At 41.1% G+C, this 21,131-nt stretch overlaps 1 protein-coding gene across 1 annotated transcript in view; it reads right to left on the bottom strand.

The window, feature by feature from the left end:
• Positions 1–10,377: 10,377 nt before the first annotated feature.
• The window catches only part of spon1b (spondin 1b), a 36,602-nt gene continuing 25,848 nt past the window's right edge, over positions 10,378–21,131 (bottom strand). The window contains exons 9-16 of the mRNA XM_028958122.1: positions 20,038–20,178; positions 16,906–16,981; positions 16,533–16,715; positions 15,386–15,556; positions 14,847–15,014; positions 13,547–13,711; positions 13,200–13,454; positions 10,378–11,228 (exon numbers count right to left, since the gene is read on the bottom strand). Coding sequence (XP_028813955.1) covers positions 11,068–11,228; positions 13,200–13,454; positions 13,547–13,711; positions 14,847–15,014; positions 15,386–15,556; positions 16,533–16,715; positions 16,906–16,981; positions 20,038–20,178 — 1,320 coding nt within the window. The 3' untranslated portion in view covers positions 10,378–11,067. The remainder of the gene's footprint in view (positions 11,229–13,199; positions 13,455–13,546; positions 13,712–14,846; positions 15,015–15,385; positions 15,557–16,532; positions 16,716–16,905; positions 16,982–20,037; positions 20,179–21,131) is intronic.

Below are 21,131 nucleotides of genomic sequence, written 5' to 3'. Positions count from 1 at the left end.
TTGCACATTTCCCAGGAAATACAAAGAGAGGGCGCTGCAGACACTGCAATAATGGATACACAAACACACTGTGTAGCAAGTGCAATGTTCGTCTGTGCTTCTCAGATGAAAAGAACTGTCTTAGGGACTATCACTGCAAATAAACACAGACTTCATTCAAACCACACTGAATGTGACCAAATAATTATTTCCAAAACATGTTATTAATAAATGCTTATTCATAAAAAAATATGATTGTTGTGTGATTATTACTTATGATATATACTGCTATGGGGCTAAATAAGTGAACAACCCTGCAAATGAATGCTTAAATGTTATGTATACCAGTTCAGGCAAAGTGAGTACAAATACAGAAATTCTGCTCACAACTAGGCCCAAAGTTGCAATATTACAACATTTCCCTAAAAAAATTAAAAATGTGAAAAATCTTTAATCATCAGAGGCCTACTAAAACAATATCTGACAGGTCAACCCTGTAAATCCCACTGTTGCAGAATTACAACAACTTTTAACAATTCTAAAAAAAGGTCAGCAAATGTTTTTCTTCTCAAAACCACATTTACATATTTAATGGGTCCTATTGTTTGTACTCATGATGCTATTGGATGGAAAAAGTGTTTATAGGTCTGGTCATCTTGCCATGAACTTACTCTACTTGCAAACTTCGAATTGAGCTGATCTCCTGTTTTTGCACGCCTGGAATTAAGTAAGTAAAATCTCAAAAATATTTTTTGGTGTGTTTATTACAATGTCTAGAACATATACATATTTAGTTATTTTAGAAAGCATTGATTAAATTTGATTTAGAGCTTATTATGTCTATGTTGTAATTCTACAACGTTGGGTCAGAGTGGTAGCCTGTTGCATTGGTTTCAGGTCCCAGGACTGTTAGAGAAAACAGACATCAGTGCTGCTCATTCACTCAGGCTCTCCTTTATTTAAAGAAACTAACGCTTCCCCCTAGTGGTCAACATGGCTCTACACCCTCTGTGCCTCTACAGACACAATGCATTTCAAACTTAATAAAAAAACGCACTCCTAAACATTACACTTGAACTTGTGTTTACATCACACATATCCCAGAGTAGACCGATGCAGCAGTGACGTCTGTGCCATATTCCCTTCAGCTCTTCTTCATATAAGTTTTAATTTCAAGATAACCTCAGAAGCACCTGTCTGTCTGTCTCACTTATCGCATCATAATTCTGGTTCTTCATGCAGGTCTGGTTGATAAAGGAGTGGGCGAACATCTCAGTCAGAGTTCTAGTGATTTATTTACTGTCTTCCTCATGCAACGCTCCCACATGATGTAGAAGCTCCTTTATCTCATGCAGGAGATTGTTCTGTTGGCTTGAGCCTCATCACCGATTCTCTTCATGAACAACTCATTTTTGTGGAAGTTCAGCAGAAGCTGACTACGACAACCAAATAAATTTCCCAGAAAGGGAGCAGAAACATGAAATAAACGTCATTGTTTGCTGCTGCTTCTGCACAGAATTAAACCTTCACACCTGCTATAACAGAAACCCACATATGATTTTTTTTAAGTTGAGAATGTAGAAATTCAGACGTTCCAGTCATAACTTCACATACAGTACAGGCCAAAAGTTTGGACACCTTCTCATTCAATGTGTTTTCTTTATTTTTATGACCATTTACATTAGATTCTCACTGAAGGCATCAAAACTATGAATGAACACATGTGGAGTTATGCACCTAATATTGAAATATTGTGTTTTTTATGCTTTAGTCATATTAAATATGAATGGAGGATCAATGCCTCTAGAAAAATAAATGAAACTAAACCAACAAATCTCATGCCTCTTTTTCTATTTGTTGCTGGTCGCACATAAACCCCCACAACTCGTCTCCTTACCCCATCTCCCCGCTGCCTGCACATCACCACGGTAACCAGATGCTTGCTGCTCCTTCCCACCTATTTCTGGTGTGTGCCTGCTGAACTCTTCCACGTACCTGCCATGCTGCATGAGCATCAACATGCAAACAGAAGTTATTCCAGATCACCTCTGCGCTGATTTCACTATCTGGTGGAGGCATATGTAGCCATGCAGGGTGTACCAGAGAGTGACACGTGTTCCCTTGTGGTGTCTGTCATCTTCATTTCACTGGTATCTCCTTCAGAAATATAAGGTTAAAGGAAAATCTATCTGAATATATCTATTGAAATATATGTGTCAAAAGGAATGAATGTGGAATTTAATGCATAAAAATCTTCAGCTTTGCTTCATTGAACTCTGAAAGTGTGAAAGTGGTTTTATCCAAAAATGCCCGACTTTTAAGATTTTTATCCGGTTTAAATAAAAACACACATTAGATGAAGTGAATACTTTTTTTTTCAATACAAAGAAATTCTGATGATACTGAAGCTCTGAATAGTTGACACACGTGACACAGCACAGCACACTGTGCACACATTGAAATGTGGTCTCTGCATTTAACCCATCCCCTGAGGGAGCAGTGGGCAGTAATGACAGGCGCCCGAGGAGCAGTGTGTGGGGACGGTGCTGTTATCCAGTCCCATGCACGACCACCAGGTGAAGTTCTAACTAGGAGCCCAGTAATGGAGGCTCTTGCTCAGGCCTGTAATCAGGTTCCTGATATTTTATGTTCCCAGAATGCAGATACTTCTTTTGGTTCTAGTATAATCTATGTAAACCACCACACACCATTACATACCTCCAGGTCAATGCCTTTTTTCCACCTCTGCCCTGGAATGATCTTCACTGCCAGATTCCATTTTAAGAGTTAAGAGACATCATCTTGATTGGTGTGAAGTGTTCATTGCTAAGAGCACCAACTTTAAGTACAGGCCTGGACACAACATAAAAGGGTGGTAGTAGCCTAGCGGGTAACACACTCACATATGAGCCAGAAGACCCGGGTTCAAACCCAACCTTCTACCATCGTGTCCCTGAGCAAGACACTTAACCCTGAATGTCTCCAGTGGGGGACTGTCCCTGTAACTACTGATTGTAAGTCGCTCTGGATAAGGGCGTCTGGTAAATGTAAACGTACAGTCACATGCTCACAATTTACTAATGTGTTTCCTGCCCAGCAATTTCAGTTTTATTTTAAGGTTGCCATATATGAATTCTAAGATGATTTTAGTAGTATTTTATGTTAAACACTAGCAGATTTTGAAAAGTTTATTAATGTTTGAGACTCATCTAAAGACAGGTTGAGTGTCTAAAGACAACCAGAGTGTTCAAAAGAGAAAAAGAACCAAAAGTGATACATCATGCTGTGTAATTTAAAAGTGAACATCCTGAATGTGTAAACACTAGATCAACAGAACATGATCTAGGATGCACTTAACCTGGAACCCCGAACAGGTTCCAGGATTTATCCAGAGCGCCTTACAGTCAGTAGTGACAGGGACAGTATTGTTAGTATTCCGTATTGACTTTAAGATTGACTAACTCATCACTAACTCCCTCTTCTCTGTTCTCTATCCTTCACCATCCACTCCACTGTGGAGGACAGAGGATGAAGGTGCACGTCGTGTAATACACCACATGCCACATGGCACCTTATTTCTGCCTGTTTTCACTGCTTTCATTTAAATACAATTATCTTCCATATTGCTCATCATCTAACCGTTGGTTGTCCACATGGTGAACGGGTGGTAGTAGCCAAGTGGGTAACACACTCGCCTATGAACCAGAAGACCCAGGTTCAAATCCCACCTACTACCATCGTGTCCCTGAGCAAGGCACTTAACCCTGAGTGTCTCCAGGGGGGGACTGTCCCTGTAACTACTGACTAAGTCGCTCTGGATAAGGGCGTCTGGTAAACTCTGTAAATGATTTCAGGTGACCAGGTCTCGTGGAGCTCTGCTGCAGTGGAAAATGGGCTGGCCTTGGATTTTCGAGCCAACAAACGGTCCCCCAGTTGTCCCCGTCAGGAGTCTGCCTGACGTCTCTTCAAATCCTCTGTACTTGACGCTGAGACACGTTGAAGGTGTCGGCCACATCAGCAGTGGATCTGGTCTTCAGCTTCTTGATAATCAACACTTCATTCTCAGGGTGAATCTTAAGCATGTTTGCAGAGGTCGATATTCCTCCCACGTACACCATATATTCCTCACGCATCTACATACAAACCTCACACATACACCATATATTCCTCACGCATCTACATACAAACCTCACACATACACCATATATTCCTCACACATCTACATACAAACCTCACACATACACCATATATTCCTCACGCATCTACATACAAACCTCACACATACACCATATATTCCTCACGCATCTACATACAAACCTCACACATACACCATATATTCCTCACGCATCTACATACAAACCTCACACATACACCATATATTCCTCACACATCTACATACAAACCTCACACATACACCATATATTCCTCACGCATCTACATACAAACCTCACACATACACCATATATTCCTCACGCATCTACATACAAACCTCACACATACACCATATATTCCTCACACATCTACATACAAACCTCACACATACACCATATATCCTCACGCATCTACATACAAACCTCACACATACACCATATATTCCTCACACATCTACATACAAACCTCACACATACACCATATATTCCTCACGCATCTACATACAAACCTCACACATACACCATATATTCCTCACACATCTACACACAAACCTCACACATACACCATATATTCCTCATACATCTACATACAAACCTCACACATACACACCATATATTCCTCACACATCTACACACAAACCTCACACATACACCATATATTCCTCACACATCTACATACAAACCTCACACATACACCATATATTCCTCATACATCTACATACAAACCTCACACATACACACCATATATTCCTCACACATCTACACACAAACCTCACACATACACCATATATTCCTCACACATCTACATACAAACCTCACACATACACCATTTATTCCTCACGCATCTACATGCAAACCTCACCCATACACCATATATTCCTCACACATCTACATACAAACCTCACACATACGCCATATATTCCTCATACATCTACATACAAACCTCACACATACACACCATATATTCCTCACACATCTACACACAAACCTCACACATACACCATATATTCCTCACGCATCTACATACAAACCTCACACATACACCATATATTCCTCACACATCTACATACAAACCTCACACATACACCATATATTCCTCATACATCTACATACAAACCTCACACATACACACCATATATTCCTCACACATCTACACACAAACCTCACACATACACCATATATTCCTCACACATCTACATACAAACCTCACACATACACCATATATTCCTCACACATCTACATACAAACCTCACACATACACCATATATTCCTCACACATCTACATACAAACCTCACACATACACCATATATTCCTCATACATCTACATACAAACCTCACACATACACACCATATATTCCTCACACATCTACACACAAACCTCACACATACACCATATATTCCTCACACATCTACATACAAACCTCACACATACACCATTTATTCCTCACGCATCTACATGCAAACCTCACCCATACACCATATATTCCTCACACATCTACATACAAACCTCACACATACGCCATATATTCCTCATACATCTACATACAAACCTCACACATACACACCATATATTCCTCACACATCTACACACAAACCTCACACATACACCATATATTCCTCACACATCTACATACAAACCTCACACATACACCATATATTCCTCACACATCTACATACAAACCTCACACATACACCATATATTCCTCACACATCTACATACAAACCTCACACATACACCATATATTCCTCATACATCTACATACAAACCTCACACATACACACCATATATTCCTCACACATCTACACACAAACCTCACACATACACCATATATTCCTCACACATCTACATACAAACCTCACACATACACCATTTATTCCTCACGCATCTACACACAAACCTCACACATACACCATATATTCCTCACACATCTACATACAAACCTCACACATACGCCATATATTCCTCATACATCTACATACAAACCTCACACATACACACCATATATTCCTCACACATCTACACACAAACCTCACACATACACCATATATTCCTCACACATCTACAAACAAACCTCACACACACACACCATATATTCCTCACACATCTACATACAAACCTCACACATACACCATATATTCCTCACACATCTACATACAAACCTCACACATACACCATATATTCCTCACACATCTACATACAAACCTCACACATTCACTATATATTCAGCACTTATAGATGAGGAGTTTAAATTATTTTATAACATCTTCTTCTTCTTCATGTCTGCACTGTCTGTTGTCTATCTTGAAGACATTTCATCCTGCCCTTCCAAAAGATGGAAGGACTTTGCTTGGAACACAAGTACTTGTGAACTGAAAAGGGGTGAGTATTATCATTCTGGGATGGTGAAAGGAATACTTTAATTTTTGGCTTGTTGGTCTCTACCAGCATCTCTGACTACTCTTACTTCGTAGGTTAAAATAGATGGCTTACCCTTATTTAAGAGTTCCAAACTTACATTTTGGCCTATTATTGCATGCCTTAAATTTGATTACACCAAGTCTCCATTTGTTGTTGGTAACTTTTGTGGTTTAAGCAAGCCAAAGGGTGTTTAAATATCTACAACAATCTTAAGACTATACTTTCTGATGGCATCATACATAATGGCAGGAAATTTAAAGTACAGGTCTCTTCTATGACTATTAATTTGCATATTTGTACAGTGAATTTTTATATTATACAGTCGACATAGCGTCTGTGCTATTGTCTTTTGCTGCTCTTATCTTGTACTGTCCACTTCACACTGCAATTTCCACTGGTGGGACTAATAATCTTATCTTATCTTTAACTTATCTTTATTTGTGATGCTCCAGCTATAGCTTTCATTAAACAGACTAAGGCATATAATGGATATTCAGGGTGACAAGATATTTTACGAGGATGTTCGCCTCCCAATTACCTGTCATGAGTATACAGATCAACACACTTATATCTGTTACTTTAGTAATACATTCAGTAAAAGGTTTTCTTTTTCTTCTACTCTCTTCCATAGAACTTTGAAGAAACTAAAAGACAAGATAACAAGTACAACTCAACAATGTGTTGAACTTCTGAGCTAAAATCTGAAGGAGAAATACGTAAAAAAAAAAATCTTACTTTTCTTACTTTGAGTAATACACTTTGTCTGAAATAAATATATTTTCTGTTTTGTATAAATTCAATGTTTGAATAACCTTGACTATTCGAATTGTATTTCAGTACAGGTGTGTGGACCCAAGAGTTTAGAAGTGACTGGATTTTGCATCCAGTCACTTCTAAACTCTTGGGTCCACACAACATGTGCAGAATGGTGTGTAGACATTTGCTAATTAAATTAAAAAGCTGAACAAATTAATTGATAAATTAGTTGATTCATTAATTTAGATACTCCACCGAACTCATCAGTGCAGCTGACTTGGGCACATGCCCACTGCTGATGAGTGGCACATATGAAACCGACCTTTTTAAATAAGAATGACCCATGCTGCTTTTCCTTTTTAGACTCATTTAATGGCAGCTATCTGGATGATTTGCTGTCTTCAAACTCAAGAAAGAGCAGTAAGTCAAGTCATATTCCAGGAGCAACTTGCCCCTGTGCTTGCAATAGAGGACATGTTATGTTGTTAAAGTTAAACGCATTTCAGATGCATCACCAAGATACTTTAAAACACACAAGTAATGGTATGTCACAAGTACCAGTCTTTATATCTTTATATAGAAAGAGCTGTATTCTTGTTTTTTAAATGATCGTTGTGTTTTTATTAGCTTATTACCTACAAGCAACTTAATAATCAAGGTCATAATGGTGAGAAACAAAAAAGCATAGTTGGTATTAGCATAACATTATTCATTGAGTGGGATGCTTTACACTTCCCAATTTTAATGTAATCTATCACATTTTTATTTTGTTTCTAATGTGTTAAAGTTGTAGAAGGATGAGACAATGAACTTGTTGCGCTTATTCACACTATTTTAAAGATATGACCAGAGGAGTAATATTTTTGGCTGTTTATATTTGATGTTGAAGACATTCAGATCCTCAGTATGTTGAAGACAAAAAGAATGTCAATAATTTCAACTGAATTAGCACTATCTGGAGCCCCCACATCCAGGAAGTTCTGGCATGACAAAAAATTATGGCTCACGTTAGGCGTCTTTTAGCAAATATATTTCGATAAGATTACGGCAGATGCTACTTGACAATTCAGTTGTGACGGCTGCCACTGCCTCCCTAGGTGCTTCTTTCCATTTTTCCAACTGCCTAGGCACCTGAGGTCCCTGAACCTAACCTGTCTTCTCTGGCTGCTGTCAAGTCTTTGTCCTGCAGGTCGTCATGTGTTGTTTGATGCTTCCTGTGTTTTTTCTACCAGGGTGAAGTATTCGCCTGATAGGGATTCGAACCCGCAACCTTCTGATTATGGGGCCACTTCCTTAAGCACTAGGCCACCACTTTCCCTTAAGGTTTTTCAGCACTTCTGCCGACACAAAAAATGTCTGGTGTATGCAACTTCTAACGCATGTGAAAGTGAAGTGATTGTCACATGTGATACACAGCAGCACAGCACACAGTGCACACAGTGAAATTTGTCCTCTGCATTTAACCCATCACCCTGAGTGAGCAGTGGGCAGCCATGACAGGTGCTCGGAGAGCAGTGTGTGGGGACGGTGCTTTGCTCAGTGGCACGTCAGTGGTACCTTGGCAGATCGGGATTCGAACCAGCAACCTTCTGATTATGGGGCCACTTCCTTAACCACTAGGCCACCACTGCCCCTTCTTTTTTTTTTTTTTGACGAATGTAGGTCCATTATTGTCTCCCAGGCAGATTCACAACCCCCACAGATCATCAGTGATCCTCTCGTTACCACAGGTGAGATTGTTGAGCAGCACATGGCTGGAAATCATACGGGTGGTAGTAGCCTAGTGGGTGACACACTCGCCTATGAACCAGAAGTTCCAGGTTCAAATCCCACTTACTACCATTGTGTCCCTGAGCAAGACACTTTACCCTGAGTGTCTCCAGGGGGGGACTGTCCCTGTAACTACTGATTGTAAGTCGCTCTGGATAAGGGCGTCTGATAAATGCTGTAAATGTAAATTCTGTCATGCTGTTTGAGTTAGAATAGCCGACTGGATTCTTTAAAAGGAGGGTGATGCTTGAAATCATTCTTCTTCCGTGGTTACCAGCAAGGAAGCATGTGCGGTCATCATAGCATTGCATAAAAAGGGCTTCACAGGCAAGGATATTGCTGCTACTAAGATTGAAATAAAACATTTATCGCATCATCAAAAACTTGAAGAAGAGAAGTACAAGTGTTGTGCAGAAAGCTTCAGGGTGCCTGAGTCCAGCAAGCACCAGTACCGTCTTCTTTTCCTGCATGATGGAGCATGAAACTCCCTGGACCTACATACAACTGAGAACTTGTGGTCAATCCTCAAGAGGCAGGTGGACAAACAAAAACCCACAAATTCTGACAAACACCAGGCACTGATTATGGAGGAATAGGTCGCCATCAGTCAGGATTTGGACCAGAAGTTGAATGACAGCATGGTCAGGGTGAATTGCAGTGGTCTTGGGGGAAAAAGGGCAACACTGCATATATTACTCAATACTCTTTGCATAAAAGTGATATTTTTGTCAATAAAAACCTTAACTGACGTATTAACTGACATTAAACAACTGACAAAAATATCTAACTTTGTGAAAACCAGTATTTGCGTCATTCTCAAAGCTTTAGCCATGACTGTACACTACCAAATTGGTGCTCAAAGTTCACACACACTGTTAACTATAACACAGGACTTAAACCTACTTAAACCTGTACTGTCTAGTACCTCCAAACACCAACAGATCCTTTTCGATCCATACTTTTGAACTTTTTTAATACAAACCTTAGCTTTGAGCCCTGCTCGACTGTTTCTCTTGTACAAGTCATTACCAACCTTGCATTGACACCTATTGCATGCTCACTGTACCCTGGAAGGGGGTCACTCTCTGACTCACTCCTTCACAAGGTGCTTCCTTTTTTAGAGAAGTGTGGTCAAGTGTGGGGGTGTCAACTGTAGGGCCTCAAAGCCCATTTAGGCAAACTGTGTGTGATTTTGGGATATATATGAAATAACTGTTGTTGGGTTGGCATGAACAAACAGAAGCCCTGCCCCTACTAGTCTATTGTTATCTGTATACACACTGGTTCTGGGCACATTTACCTCTTGGTTCTTGTTACATTTAATTTTATTGTAAAGGTGATTTATTCCAAAATAGTAATATATTGCAGAGTACAGCAAACAGAACCACACACAGGGAGAGAGAAATGCAGAATCAGTAAAACACCAGCACATCTCAGATTACACACACGCATATATCTAGATGAAAGATCGTGATGTAGATCATAGGTCTACACAGAACAAATATTAGAAACAATTTCTTAAAAGGCACAGAACCCCTAAATTAACTGGAATTAAACTGTAACTAAAGTTGGTCTAAAAAAATCCTACATACTTATAAAAGGTGGAATTGTTCACCTGTGCTGATTACTGACTGCAATGTATGAAATTAACCCAGAGTGCTTCATTCGTGTCACAGGTCTAGAAAATGTCTTTTTTTCCCAGACCTGAAAACAATACTGAAGGAACAGTCAGAGTGCAGGTGGAATAATAAAAAAGATACAATACATTTCTGTTAGGAGTGTGTGAAATACTTTGACAAGCGGAATGTCGGTAATAATCATGATTATAAAATACATAATATATGCCTGCTGGTAAAGGCAACTAAATGACTGAACCTAATAACTGATTTTTAGTCCTTGTGCTACATGAGAATCTACATCTTGTCAGCAATCAGAAGAAAAACAGTGGCTTTTGAACACTTATAAAGCACACTTCCTCCTCTGCCACCATTTTAGCTCCTACATGGGTGCACGTTGCACACACGCAACTCCTTCTTGTCATTGCAGCTGCTTTGCTGTGTGCTCTTCTTAGTGCTCCTGAAGCGCTCCTGAATGCCCCCACCACACGGTTCACTGCAGTCAGTCCAAATGGACCATGAGTGCATTTTGCAACCTGTGGACAAATAATGCAAAGTTAAAAAAATTGAATCCTTTTGACTCATGTCTGCCTTATTTACAGCATCAGCAGAAAAGAAGCTGGCCTGGCCCTTCACAGATGTGGTATGTTACACTCTCCCTTTTGACTGCACTGTTATTACATGAGTGTCACGATCCCGACTTTTTTGGGATCTCCGGTTCTGCGTTCCAGGATGTTCAGAGTGCATGTTCCTAAATTCCTGATTGTGTGTACCTGTTTTGTTCCGTATAAATGTATCCTTTTTGTGTCCTGTCCCCGCCTGGTCATCTGGTAAACTGTGCTGATATGTGTGCTTTTCGTTGTTTAGTAAATCGCATGTTTTGTGAGTTATGCGAATTAGTAATTTTTTCCCTGCCCTACATGGATCACTAGGGTTAGGGTTTGAAAATAAAAACATCGGGGTGTATATAGGCACGTGCACAAAATGGCCAGGTAACTGCTAGTGTACAACTGTGTCAGGAAGTGATCAGTCGAAAGAATCATAAATAAACAGTACTGGATATCCCTAAAAGCAGACAGTGGGCAACCAAGGCAATGCTGGACAGTGACAAAGTCAATGTAATTTACTTCTGTACTTAAGTAGCTTTTTCCATGTATCTGCAAGAACAGACCGTTTCTAACTGCCCTCCATCAAATACTCTTCATTTTGTTTTTGGGAAAACATGTCATACCTACCAATACCAATGTATGCATTGGTCTCAAAATACAATTTCAGGACAACCATTTACTCTTCATTTATTTATATTGCACGCTTGGATTTAATTGGAGGCTCCTCATCAGATGCCATGATCCGAAGGATGAGCAAAGGCGGTGGTGGTTCTAATCTCGAGCTGCTGAGGTGCCAATGAGCAAAGTACCACCCACACACTGCTCCCCTTTCATGGCTGCCCACTACTCTCTCTTGCTCAGGAATTGTTATATTGTTATTTTATTTTCTCTTGTTATTATGAGGGGACGGTAAATTTACACTTTTTTTACAAGTTATACACTGAATACTGTCACATCATTGGCCCCTCCAGCAATCCTTCTGGGCATGTGCAGGTTCCCAGACCACCTCAGACAGCCTTAGAGACCATACCGCAGGGAGGGGCTGTCGGATCGAGTGCAGGCCCTGCCCATGTACGTCTCTGCTGGACTCTCCACCTCTCCACCCTGCATCATGCAGGTAGGTAGGGACTGATAACCCACCTGCAGGGCTGTACAGTCAGGCAACATGCAGCCCCTGCCACTGAAAGCCACTATTGTTTGTATGGGGGCTTCGCCGGATCCCTCCTGGCTGGAACCTCTTGCATACCTGAGGACTCTTCAGAGCTGAGCCTGCTTGGAGGTGGTCCCAGGACATTTGCATTTACAGCATTTATCAGACGCCCTTATCCACAGCGACTTACAATCAGTAGTTACAGGGACACTCAGGGTTGAGTCTCTTGCACAGGGATTTGAACCTGGGTCTTCTGGTTCATAGGCGAAGCCTCCAGGTTCATAGGACAGTGCCTGGCCCGCCCTCCTTAGCAGCTACCTGAGGTTCCAACCCAGTCGCTTCCCTGCCCACCACCCCCCCAGGAGGAGCCTCCAAACCACAGTGCGCCACCCCCCAAACAAAAACTACGGAGAAGTGCCCCCTGATATACTGATATCTTCCTATCTATTCCTAGTGATGGCATACGTAAGGTTGTACATATAAGAGGAAAATGATTAACTTAAATGTCATTAACAGACTTTGAATATTAAGGAAAGACATTAAGATTTATTCAAGCCATTTGCTATGAGAAATGGTTTACACTTCTGATGGAGATGCAGTTACAATCTGTGTACTTTTTAATGGAAGTTCAACATGCAAGTAGAGCAAAATAAATAACTGGAAATGAAATGTTTGAAATCTAAAACAGGTACACAAGAAGGTGGCTACTGATTAAGACCGTGGCAGTGAGAATGCAGCTGGTAGCTGACCTGCTGGGACCTCTGAGGAAGAGCCTGGGGACTGCTTGGCCGTCTTCTTCAACTCTCCCCTGGACTCAGATTTCATTTTTGAGCCCTGTTTGCACTTGCGGACCGTGCACTTCTTTCGCTGCACTGTCTCAGGACAGGGGTCCCCACCGAACTGTGGATCCAGCTTGATCATGCGAGTGCGGATGGTGTGACCCTTTCCACAGGACTTGTTACACTCTGACCACTCAGACCACTCTGACATCATGCAGGGCAAGGCTGCAGATCATGGCAAAGAAAGAGAAACAAGCTAACCAGCCATTATCAGCCATTTCTCCAGCAAATCCATCAAAAATGAGTGTGTTACTCACGGCACTCTGTAATCATGCATTTCTCCATCTGCTCCAGTTTCTCAGCACACTCCGTCAGATCCACGGAGGATTTGTGGTGCCGCCGGCGTGAGCGCATGCCCATCCCACATGAGGAAGTGCAGAGGCTCCACTCTGACCAAGGGACGAGCATACAGGGGGCCAAGTCTGTCAACACACAAATGTAGGTTTAGTATTCTTTATCACGTCCACCACAGCATAGCACCCAGTGCACACATATTCAAATACCTTGATCAAGGGGACCTGAGTCTGAAACGCTTTCATACCTGCTACGCCACGAGTGACGACATCTCTTTTATTTATATATCCGGTTGTTGACTAGAAATAGAAATGCTTTTGCTGTTGTTCAGGGATCTTCAAATGGACCAGTAGCATTATAATGGACAATGTGAACAATGACTCTGGACTAAAACCTACTCTGCACTGTCCAGTACCTCCAAACATGGACAGATGCTCTATACTTCACTTTGGACTTCTCCACCACTACAGCTGTAGGACTTTTTCTCAAATAATCACCAACCCTGCACTGACACGACTTGGAAGGGGGTCCCTCTCTGTATCACTCCTTCCCAACATTTCTTCCTTTCTTTTTTTTATTTGTGGAGTTTTTCCTTGTATGTGATTATAGGCTATATAAGAAATAAATGTTGGTGTTGCACTGATTGGCTGACACAAATACCACTCCCACGGTTCAGCCACACCACTATTTGTATACAATATTAAGATGTAACTGTAACATAAATATTTCAATATGTAACTTCCTCCAGTAACTTAAGAACCCTATAGGTGGTAGTAGCCTAGTGTGTAACACACTCGCCTGTGAACCAGGAGACCCCACTTACTACCATCGTGTCCCTGAGCAAGACACTTAACACTGAGTGTCTCCAGGGGGGGGGAGGGGGGACTGTCCCTGTAACTATTGACTGTAAGTCAGGTAGGAGTTAGCCTCGTCCACACGAACGTTCAAAATGAATGCCATATGTGTTTTGTTGGATTGTTGCTTCACTTGCGTTTGCTTGACGCTGCTTAACATTTGTTAGGATTTTGACAGAAATTGACGCCAAGAAAGCGTTGCAGCATTTATTTGACACCATCTGATTGAACGGCGGTACTGAACGCCCATGTGGACGCTTTGATTTGCTCCTGGTTCAGACGTGCGTGTGAATGAGGCCTTAACTCTAATCTCACTGATGTATTGGAATATATAATGTGAAATAATTTAATATAAAATATGGGATGCATTGAGAAAATCAGTGAAAGTTCACCTCTACTCCTTACTCACAGCATTCTGGAAGCATGCACTTCTCCACCTCCTCTAGTTCCACTCGGCAAGGTGATCCGTCTGATGGCTCCATCTTCACCATGCGCTGTCGCCGCTTCATTCCCATCCCACAGGTGGCACTACAGGGCTCCCATTCTGCCCATTCTGTCACCACACAGCTGCTGGGGGCTAAAGGGGCAGAGACAACTCTGTCACAGTACAAAGTGACATTCATTAACCCATCTTATAGCATCCAGTCCATCCAGGGGAGAAAGCAGAAAACCCTCTCCAGTCTATCACAGGGTTAACATCCATTTTCAGATCCATCTAACATTATCTCTGGACCATGTGTGGACACCTCCAACATGTCATGAGGAGAATATGCTTTGATCACAGCCCCTACCCTCGTATTTAAAATATCACATGCATTATTTTTACAACTGTTCAGTAAAGACAATAATTTGATGTCTACCGAAGGCAATAGTGACACACACACACACACACACACACACACACACACACACACTCACATATAGACACATACTGCAGTGTTTACTCACAGCAGTTCTCATTGATGACACATTTCTGAGTTTCTTCCATGGGCTCTGTACAGATAGAGCCATCCTCAGGGAACTGCTTCACGTAGCGCTCACGCGAGCGCATGCCCATGCCACATGACAAGCTGCACGGAGACCAGGCGATCCACTCTGACATCATGCATGTTGGGTATTCTGCGTAAAAAGATTATTAATAGCCAATTGTTTAATCACCAGTTATTGGTGATTAAAGAAAACTGGTAGTTTGACAATGTAGGCTGCATCTATACCTGCACACCTTACAGTCATTACTGTGTTCACCTTTCACTTTGTTTCATGCATAGGGAGGCCATGAATGAGATCATGTTCCACTTCATCAGCAAGCAGTCTCCTGAAACTGGCCTTGAATAGATTCATGCGATGGGTGACCTCTGATTGTAAACGCCCCGGATTTCTCTGCAGCTAATAGTGCACGTGTGTGTATGGTGAGAGCATTAGATTTCTGGAGAGGTGGCTGCTTAATAAAGCAGAACTCATGGCCTTTTGGTTAACCAGCAATACCTTTATTCAACATTTTTAAACAGTTCTTTTGGAGTTTTTTTTCGAATGAATTCACTTTAAGGCCTAATTTATTTTTAGAAATGTGCATGCTAGATTAATGATAATAAAAAAGCCTGACCTAAATAACGTCCAGGTCATGTGACCATGACGAGCCGGCAGAAGTAGGTGAATCCTTGGATTAAAAGGGCCTCTGACCTCAGCAAGCCAATGCTTCAACCAAGTAAGAGTTTCTCCTTTCACTCTGGGATACTCATCTCATCTGCACACTTTACCAAACACCGGGGGCTGTTCCTGCAGGAAGAGGGCCTGCTCGTCCCAACGGACGCAGAAGGGACTGAGCCGTGAGGGGCCCGTGAGGGGCACCTCTGGGCGTGGTTTTCTAGCTGCACAACAGCGCAGAAGAAATCACTACAGCGGATTGTGAAGACTGCCCAGGAAATCATTGGCTGATCTCTACCCTCTCTGGACGAACTGATATATGAACACAGTGTCCATAACTTCCAGGGTGTGTAACCTCCGCTTTGGCTTTTGCATTTGTGCTGCTTTGACCATACTGGGCCACCATAGAATGGTTTTTGTTTATGCAAAATGTGAAATGAGTCTTCCTCACCCTCGTCACTGCAGCCAGGGGCCATGCATTGACGGAAGTCCTGTGTGTGCGGACAGGGCACGTTGAGGTCCAGCTGGGCCTTCAGCATGCGCTGCCTCATGCGCTGGCCCTTATCACAGGTGGATGAGCTGCAGGCTGACCATGGAGACCAGTTGGAATAGATACATGTCTCTGGGGTGTCATCTAGGACAAAAGGGAGCAGGGTCAGTCCACAGCCCAAGGCAGGACAATTAGACCAGGTCTGTAATTATAATTGCAAATCATATTAGGCCGAAGGATGCGAGGCCATATGCTCATCAATAGCCAGACGTCTGGAAAGCTTACACAGGAGCCTTGGTTGGTTTTGCAATTGGATAAAATAGCAGCTACACACCTTCATGTGTCTCCTCCAGGCCAATATCTGCCACAATATCGTCAACCATGTCGGGGAAGGTATTACATTGCTCTCCCTGCACAGAAGAGAAAAATAGTTCACATATCCTGATAAAGATCCTCAATTTGCCAATCAATCTCTGAGCTAATAAATAAAGCATCCCCTTTCTGTGTGTGTGTAGCTCCTTGATGCAGCTGTGTGTTGGAGGGGAAAGATCTGCATTTTGCACAATCCACCTCAAATTCCCTGGGATAGGGAAGTCATGCAGCTTTGCATGCTTAAAGACTGTTGATACAATCAAAGTTGTAACATAATGCAGGCTACTTACCTGGGAAGTAATGTAATTGTTCAACATATCGTATTGGGGAGGATGTTGTGGTTATTATGGCGACAGATAGATCACGCCTGTTGGTATGTTTGAAATGGTTCCGGAAATGTAAGTTAATAAAAAATGGAGGATTAGAACCACACACCCTCTCTTGCATTATGCTCCTTATTGTTGGCCTAAGTTAATGTAAAATTGTTTACATAGAGACCTAGTGAGGTGACATAATCATCTTTTTTTCAAATGTTATAGCAAATTTACATTAGTATCCGTTTTTCAATGCTGAGTGTCTGAAGCCTAAACTGAAAGCATGTTGATGGCCTAGTTGGTCAAGAAGTGGACCCGTAATCAGAAGGTTGCCAGTTTGAGTCCCGAACCGCCAAGGTACCACTGAGCAAAGGTTGTGACTTCTTATGTACATTTACTTTTTCTTTTTTTTTTTTATATAAATTTGCCAAAATGTCAAGTAAACTTTTTTCACATTGTGCTTTTGTGGTATTGTGTGTACAATTCTGAGGGAAATGAAATTAATCAATTTTGGAATAAAGGTGTAACATGTGATACAGGTGAAAAAGTGATGTGCTGTGAATACAGTCCCTCACAAAAGTCTTGTCGCTTGTGTACAAATTGACCTCAAGTGCTGCTGAAATATATTTCTTTACAAGATTATTTTTTACAAGAAATGGCTCATTTTATTCCCAACAGCTTTTGTAATAATGTTTCAGCGCAAAACGAAAATGTCAAAAAGTATTCTAATATTCCAAGCTTGGTAAAGCCCATTGAGTCCATTTTTACAAAGACATAAGTGTTGTGTCCTTGTCATATGAGCTTCACCTGTCACTAATAATGGATCAATTAGGTGTCAGGTGTGTATAAAAAGAACCCCAGAACCCCACTAGACCAAACATGCCTAAGATTCACCCTGAGACTAAAGTGATGATTATCAAGAGGCTGAAGACCAGATCCACTGCTGATGTGGCAGACACCTTCAATGTGTCTCAGCGTCAAGTACAGAGTATTAAAAAAAAGATTTGAAGAGACTGGAGACGTTTTTGACAAGTCCAGGTCAGGCAGACCCCACAACACAACTGGGGGACAAATGGGCCAGCCCATTTTCCACTGCAGCAGAGCTCCACGAGACCTGGTCACCTGAAGTCCCTGTGTCAACCAGAACAGTTTTGTCATATTCTGTCTGGAAATGGCCTCCATGGTGAATCAGTGGCCAGAAACCAGCACTAAACAAAAGACAATTGAAAAACCATTTGCCAAGGCCCACAGCCTGCTAAAAGGATGAACGCTGGAAAAGTGGCAGAAGGTGGATTTTTCAGATGAATCTTCTGTTGAATTACACCACAGTCGCTGCAAATATTGCAGGAGATCTACTGGAGCATGGATCCGAGATTCACCCAGAAAACAGTGAAGTTTGGTGGTGGAAAAATCATGGTCTGGGGTTACATCCAGTATGGGGGTGTGTGAGACATCTGCAGGGTGGAAGGCAACATCAATAGTCTGAAATACCAAGAAATCTTAGCTACCTTCTATATTCCCAACCATAAAGAGGCCAAATTCTGCAGCAGGATGGTGCTCCATCACATACTTCCATCTCCACATCAAAGAAGATCAAGGTGCTCCAGGATTGGCCAGCCCAGTCACCAGACATGAACATCATTGAGCATGTGTGGGATAGGATGAAAGAGGAAGCGTGGAAGAAAGAATACTGATGAACTCTGGGAGGCATGCAAGACTGCTTTCTTTGCTGTTCCTGATGACTTCTTCAATAAATTGTATGAATCCTTGCCAAAACGCATGGATGCAGTCCTACAAGCTCATGAAAGTCATACATGATATTTAGATATTGGATCTCACAGCGCCAACTAATTTTCTGACATATTTTTGTATTTGCAGTAAATTTGTTCAATTTCTGTATAGGTGACAAAACCTTTGTCTTGCCAAAATGTGACCTTTCTGTCTTGATTAAATGATAAATCTTTTTTTCAGTGAAACTAATTCGTTTCAATGCATTAAACATCATTTGTAGGGTTTAAACTTTAATATTAACTATTTTTAACGCCAATTGTTTAATTAAAAGTCAGGTTAATAGCAGGTGTTTCTACAAAATAGATTAGCGACAAGACCTTTGTCAGGGACTGTACTTTCTAGGTACACTGTATATGATTTTTGCTTGTGTATTCCATACATTACATTGCTCAAACTGAACAAGAGCTTTACAGTCTAATACTATAGTATTCTATGGGGCAGGGCGCTTTATTTCATTTCTTATATTAGCAATTTGCTATAAAGAAATTGTTAAATATTTTCACAGTATTGGATACTTTGATTTTGACTTTATTTTCTCTTTTTTATTGTGATGTTTGAGTTGGACCATACAATTCAAAATGTGGTACTTTTGTGACCAACTGTACTTAAAATGTTTTAGGGAGTGGTCTGAACATTTAATTAAACCTTTAGGCGGTATAAACAACTAGTGCTTTATTAAATTTATGACAATACCTTTTTTACATCATGTAATTGAAAGTAACTAAGTAACTTTTGCTGAAAGTAAATTACTCAAGTATATTTTTAGATGTTTACTTTTAAGCTAGTAGAATTTAAGCAAAGTGAAGATTACATTTTTTCAGTACTTTTTCCACCTCTGGCTACTGCCACCCCAGGGTGAGCAAATTATAGATTCCATTGTGCATTTTTGACCTTAGTCATTGAACATGAAGGCTATTTAATGATTTGTATGAAGCTGAAGACTAGAGGCTATGTTATAGCCAGAGCAGGCAGGAGCATATGAGGAGCACCTTTCTGGCAATCCTCTCCACCACCACACGGGCAACAGGTGCTATGGGGTCTCCCTCCGGGTTGTAGAAGGGGCTCTGGGGATGGTCCAGGCTGGTGAGGGGCCGTATCCGCTCCTGGGGAATGGTGGGCCTATTGGGGGACTGCAAAGGGGAAAGAAATAGCGACAGAAGATGAGGTTACAGTCATTTGCTCAATGGATGGCGGTGATTCGCTGACTCTGTATAATTCATTGGCTGTGGAATGCAGGACTAATGACTGATTGATGGCATTGTTACGTATCAGATCACCTGTCTCAACTTATCTTACACCATCTCATGGCTCAAGTGGTGCATATTTCATCTATTTATTATGCCCGTCAATATTTAATACAGTAACAGCATCACACAGCCCATACACCCAAATGTGGTGAGACTTCTGTGGACGTTTGCATTCACAACATAGACAGAAAGCTACCATCAGTACTGCAAATTCTTAAAATTCCATATTTCATAGACAGACAGACATATATAAAGATTGGATGACAGTAATCAGTAAAAGAATGACTGTCAGTAAATAGTCAATAGATAGAAAACCAAAAAAATATATAAATACAAAATAATATACAGAATTAAAATGATAATGTGAATATTTAAATATTTAAATAATAATAACAGCAGTTTGGTAAATGTAGTAATTTGTTACATTACTTCAGTTATATTTGAGGATCACCAACTTTTCCAATTCTAGGAAAAGTGTAACTGATTTCCTGCGACTGGGATTCGAGGGATTCACACTTGCAGACATGATGGAGGAGCTTGGGGAGTCTGGAGGACTGGAACAGTCCTGCTGCCACAGATGTGGATTTCCACCTAACTTGTTTGTAGTTTTTGCTTCTGTCTATTGACACATGCCTCTAGGTTCCTCTTAGCTCTGGCCCATGTACATGGTTTTGTTATTATTAATAAATCCTTGTTTCAAAGATGTCCTGCTTCTGCGCCTTTTTCCCCTTGGACCCCGAGACGTGTCAAAAAGGATGTGTTTTAAGGAATAATGCTGGAGATATGCTTCATGTTGAAATAAATCTACATTGTGAAATATGTTTCACAATAACTTC

The sequence above is a fragment of the Denticeps clupeoides genome, chromosome 17, assembly GCF_900700375.1.
Source record: "Denticeps clupeoides chromosome 17, fDenClu1.1, whole genome shotgun sequence".
In the NCBI taxonomy this organism is placed as follows: Eukaryota; Metazoa; Chordata; class Actinopteri; order Clupeiformes; family Denticipitidae; genus Denticeps; species Denticeps clupeoides.
This window is presented reverse-complemented; position numbering and strand designations above follow the sequence as displayed.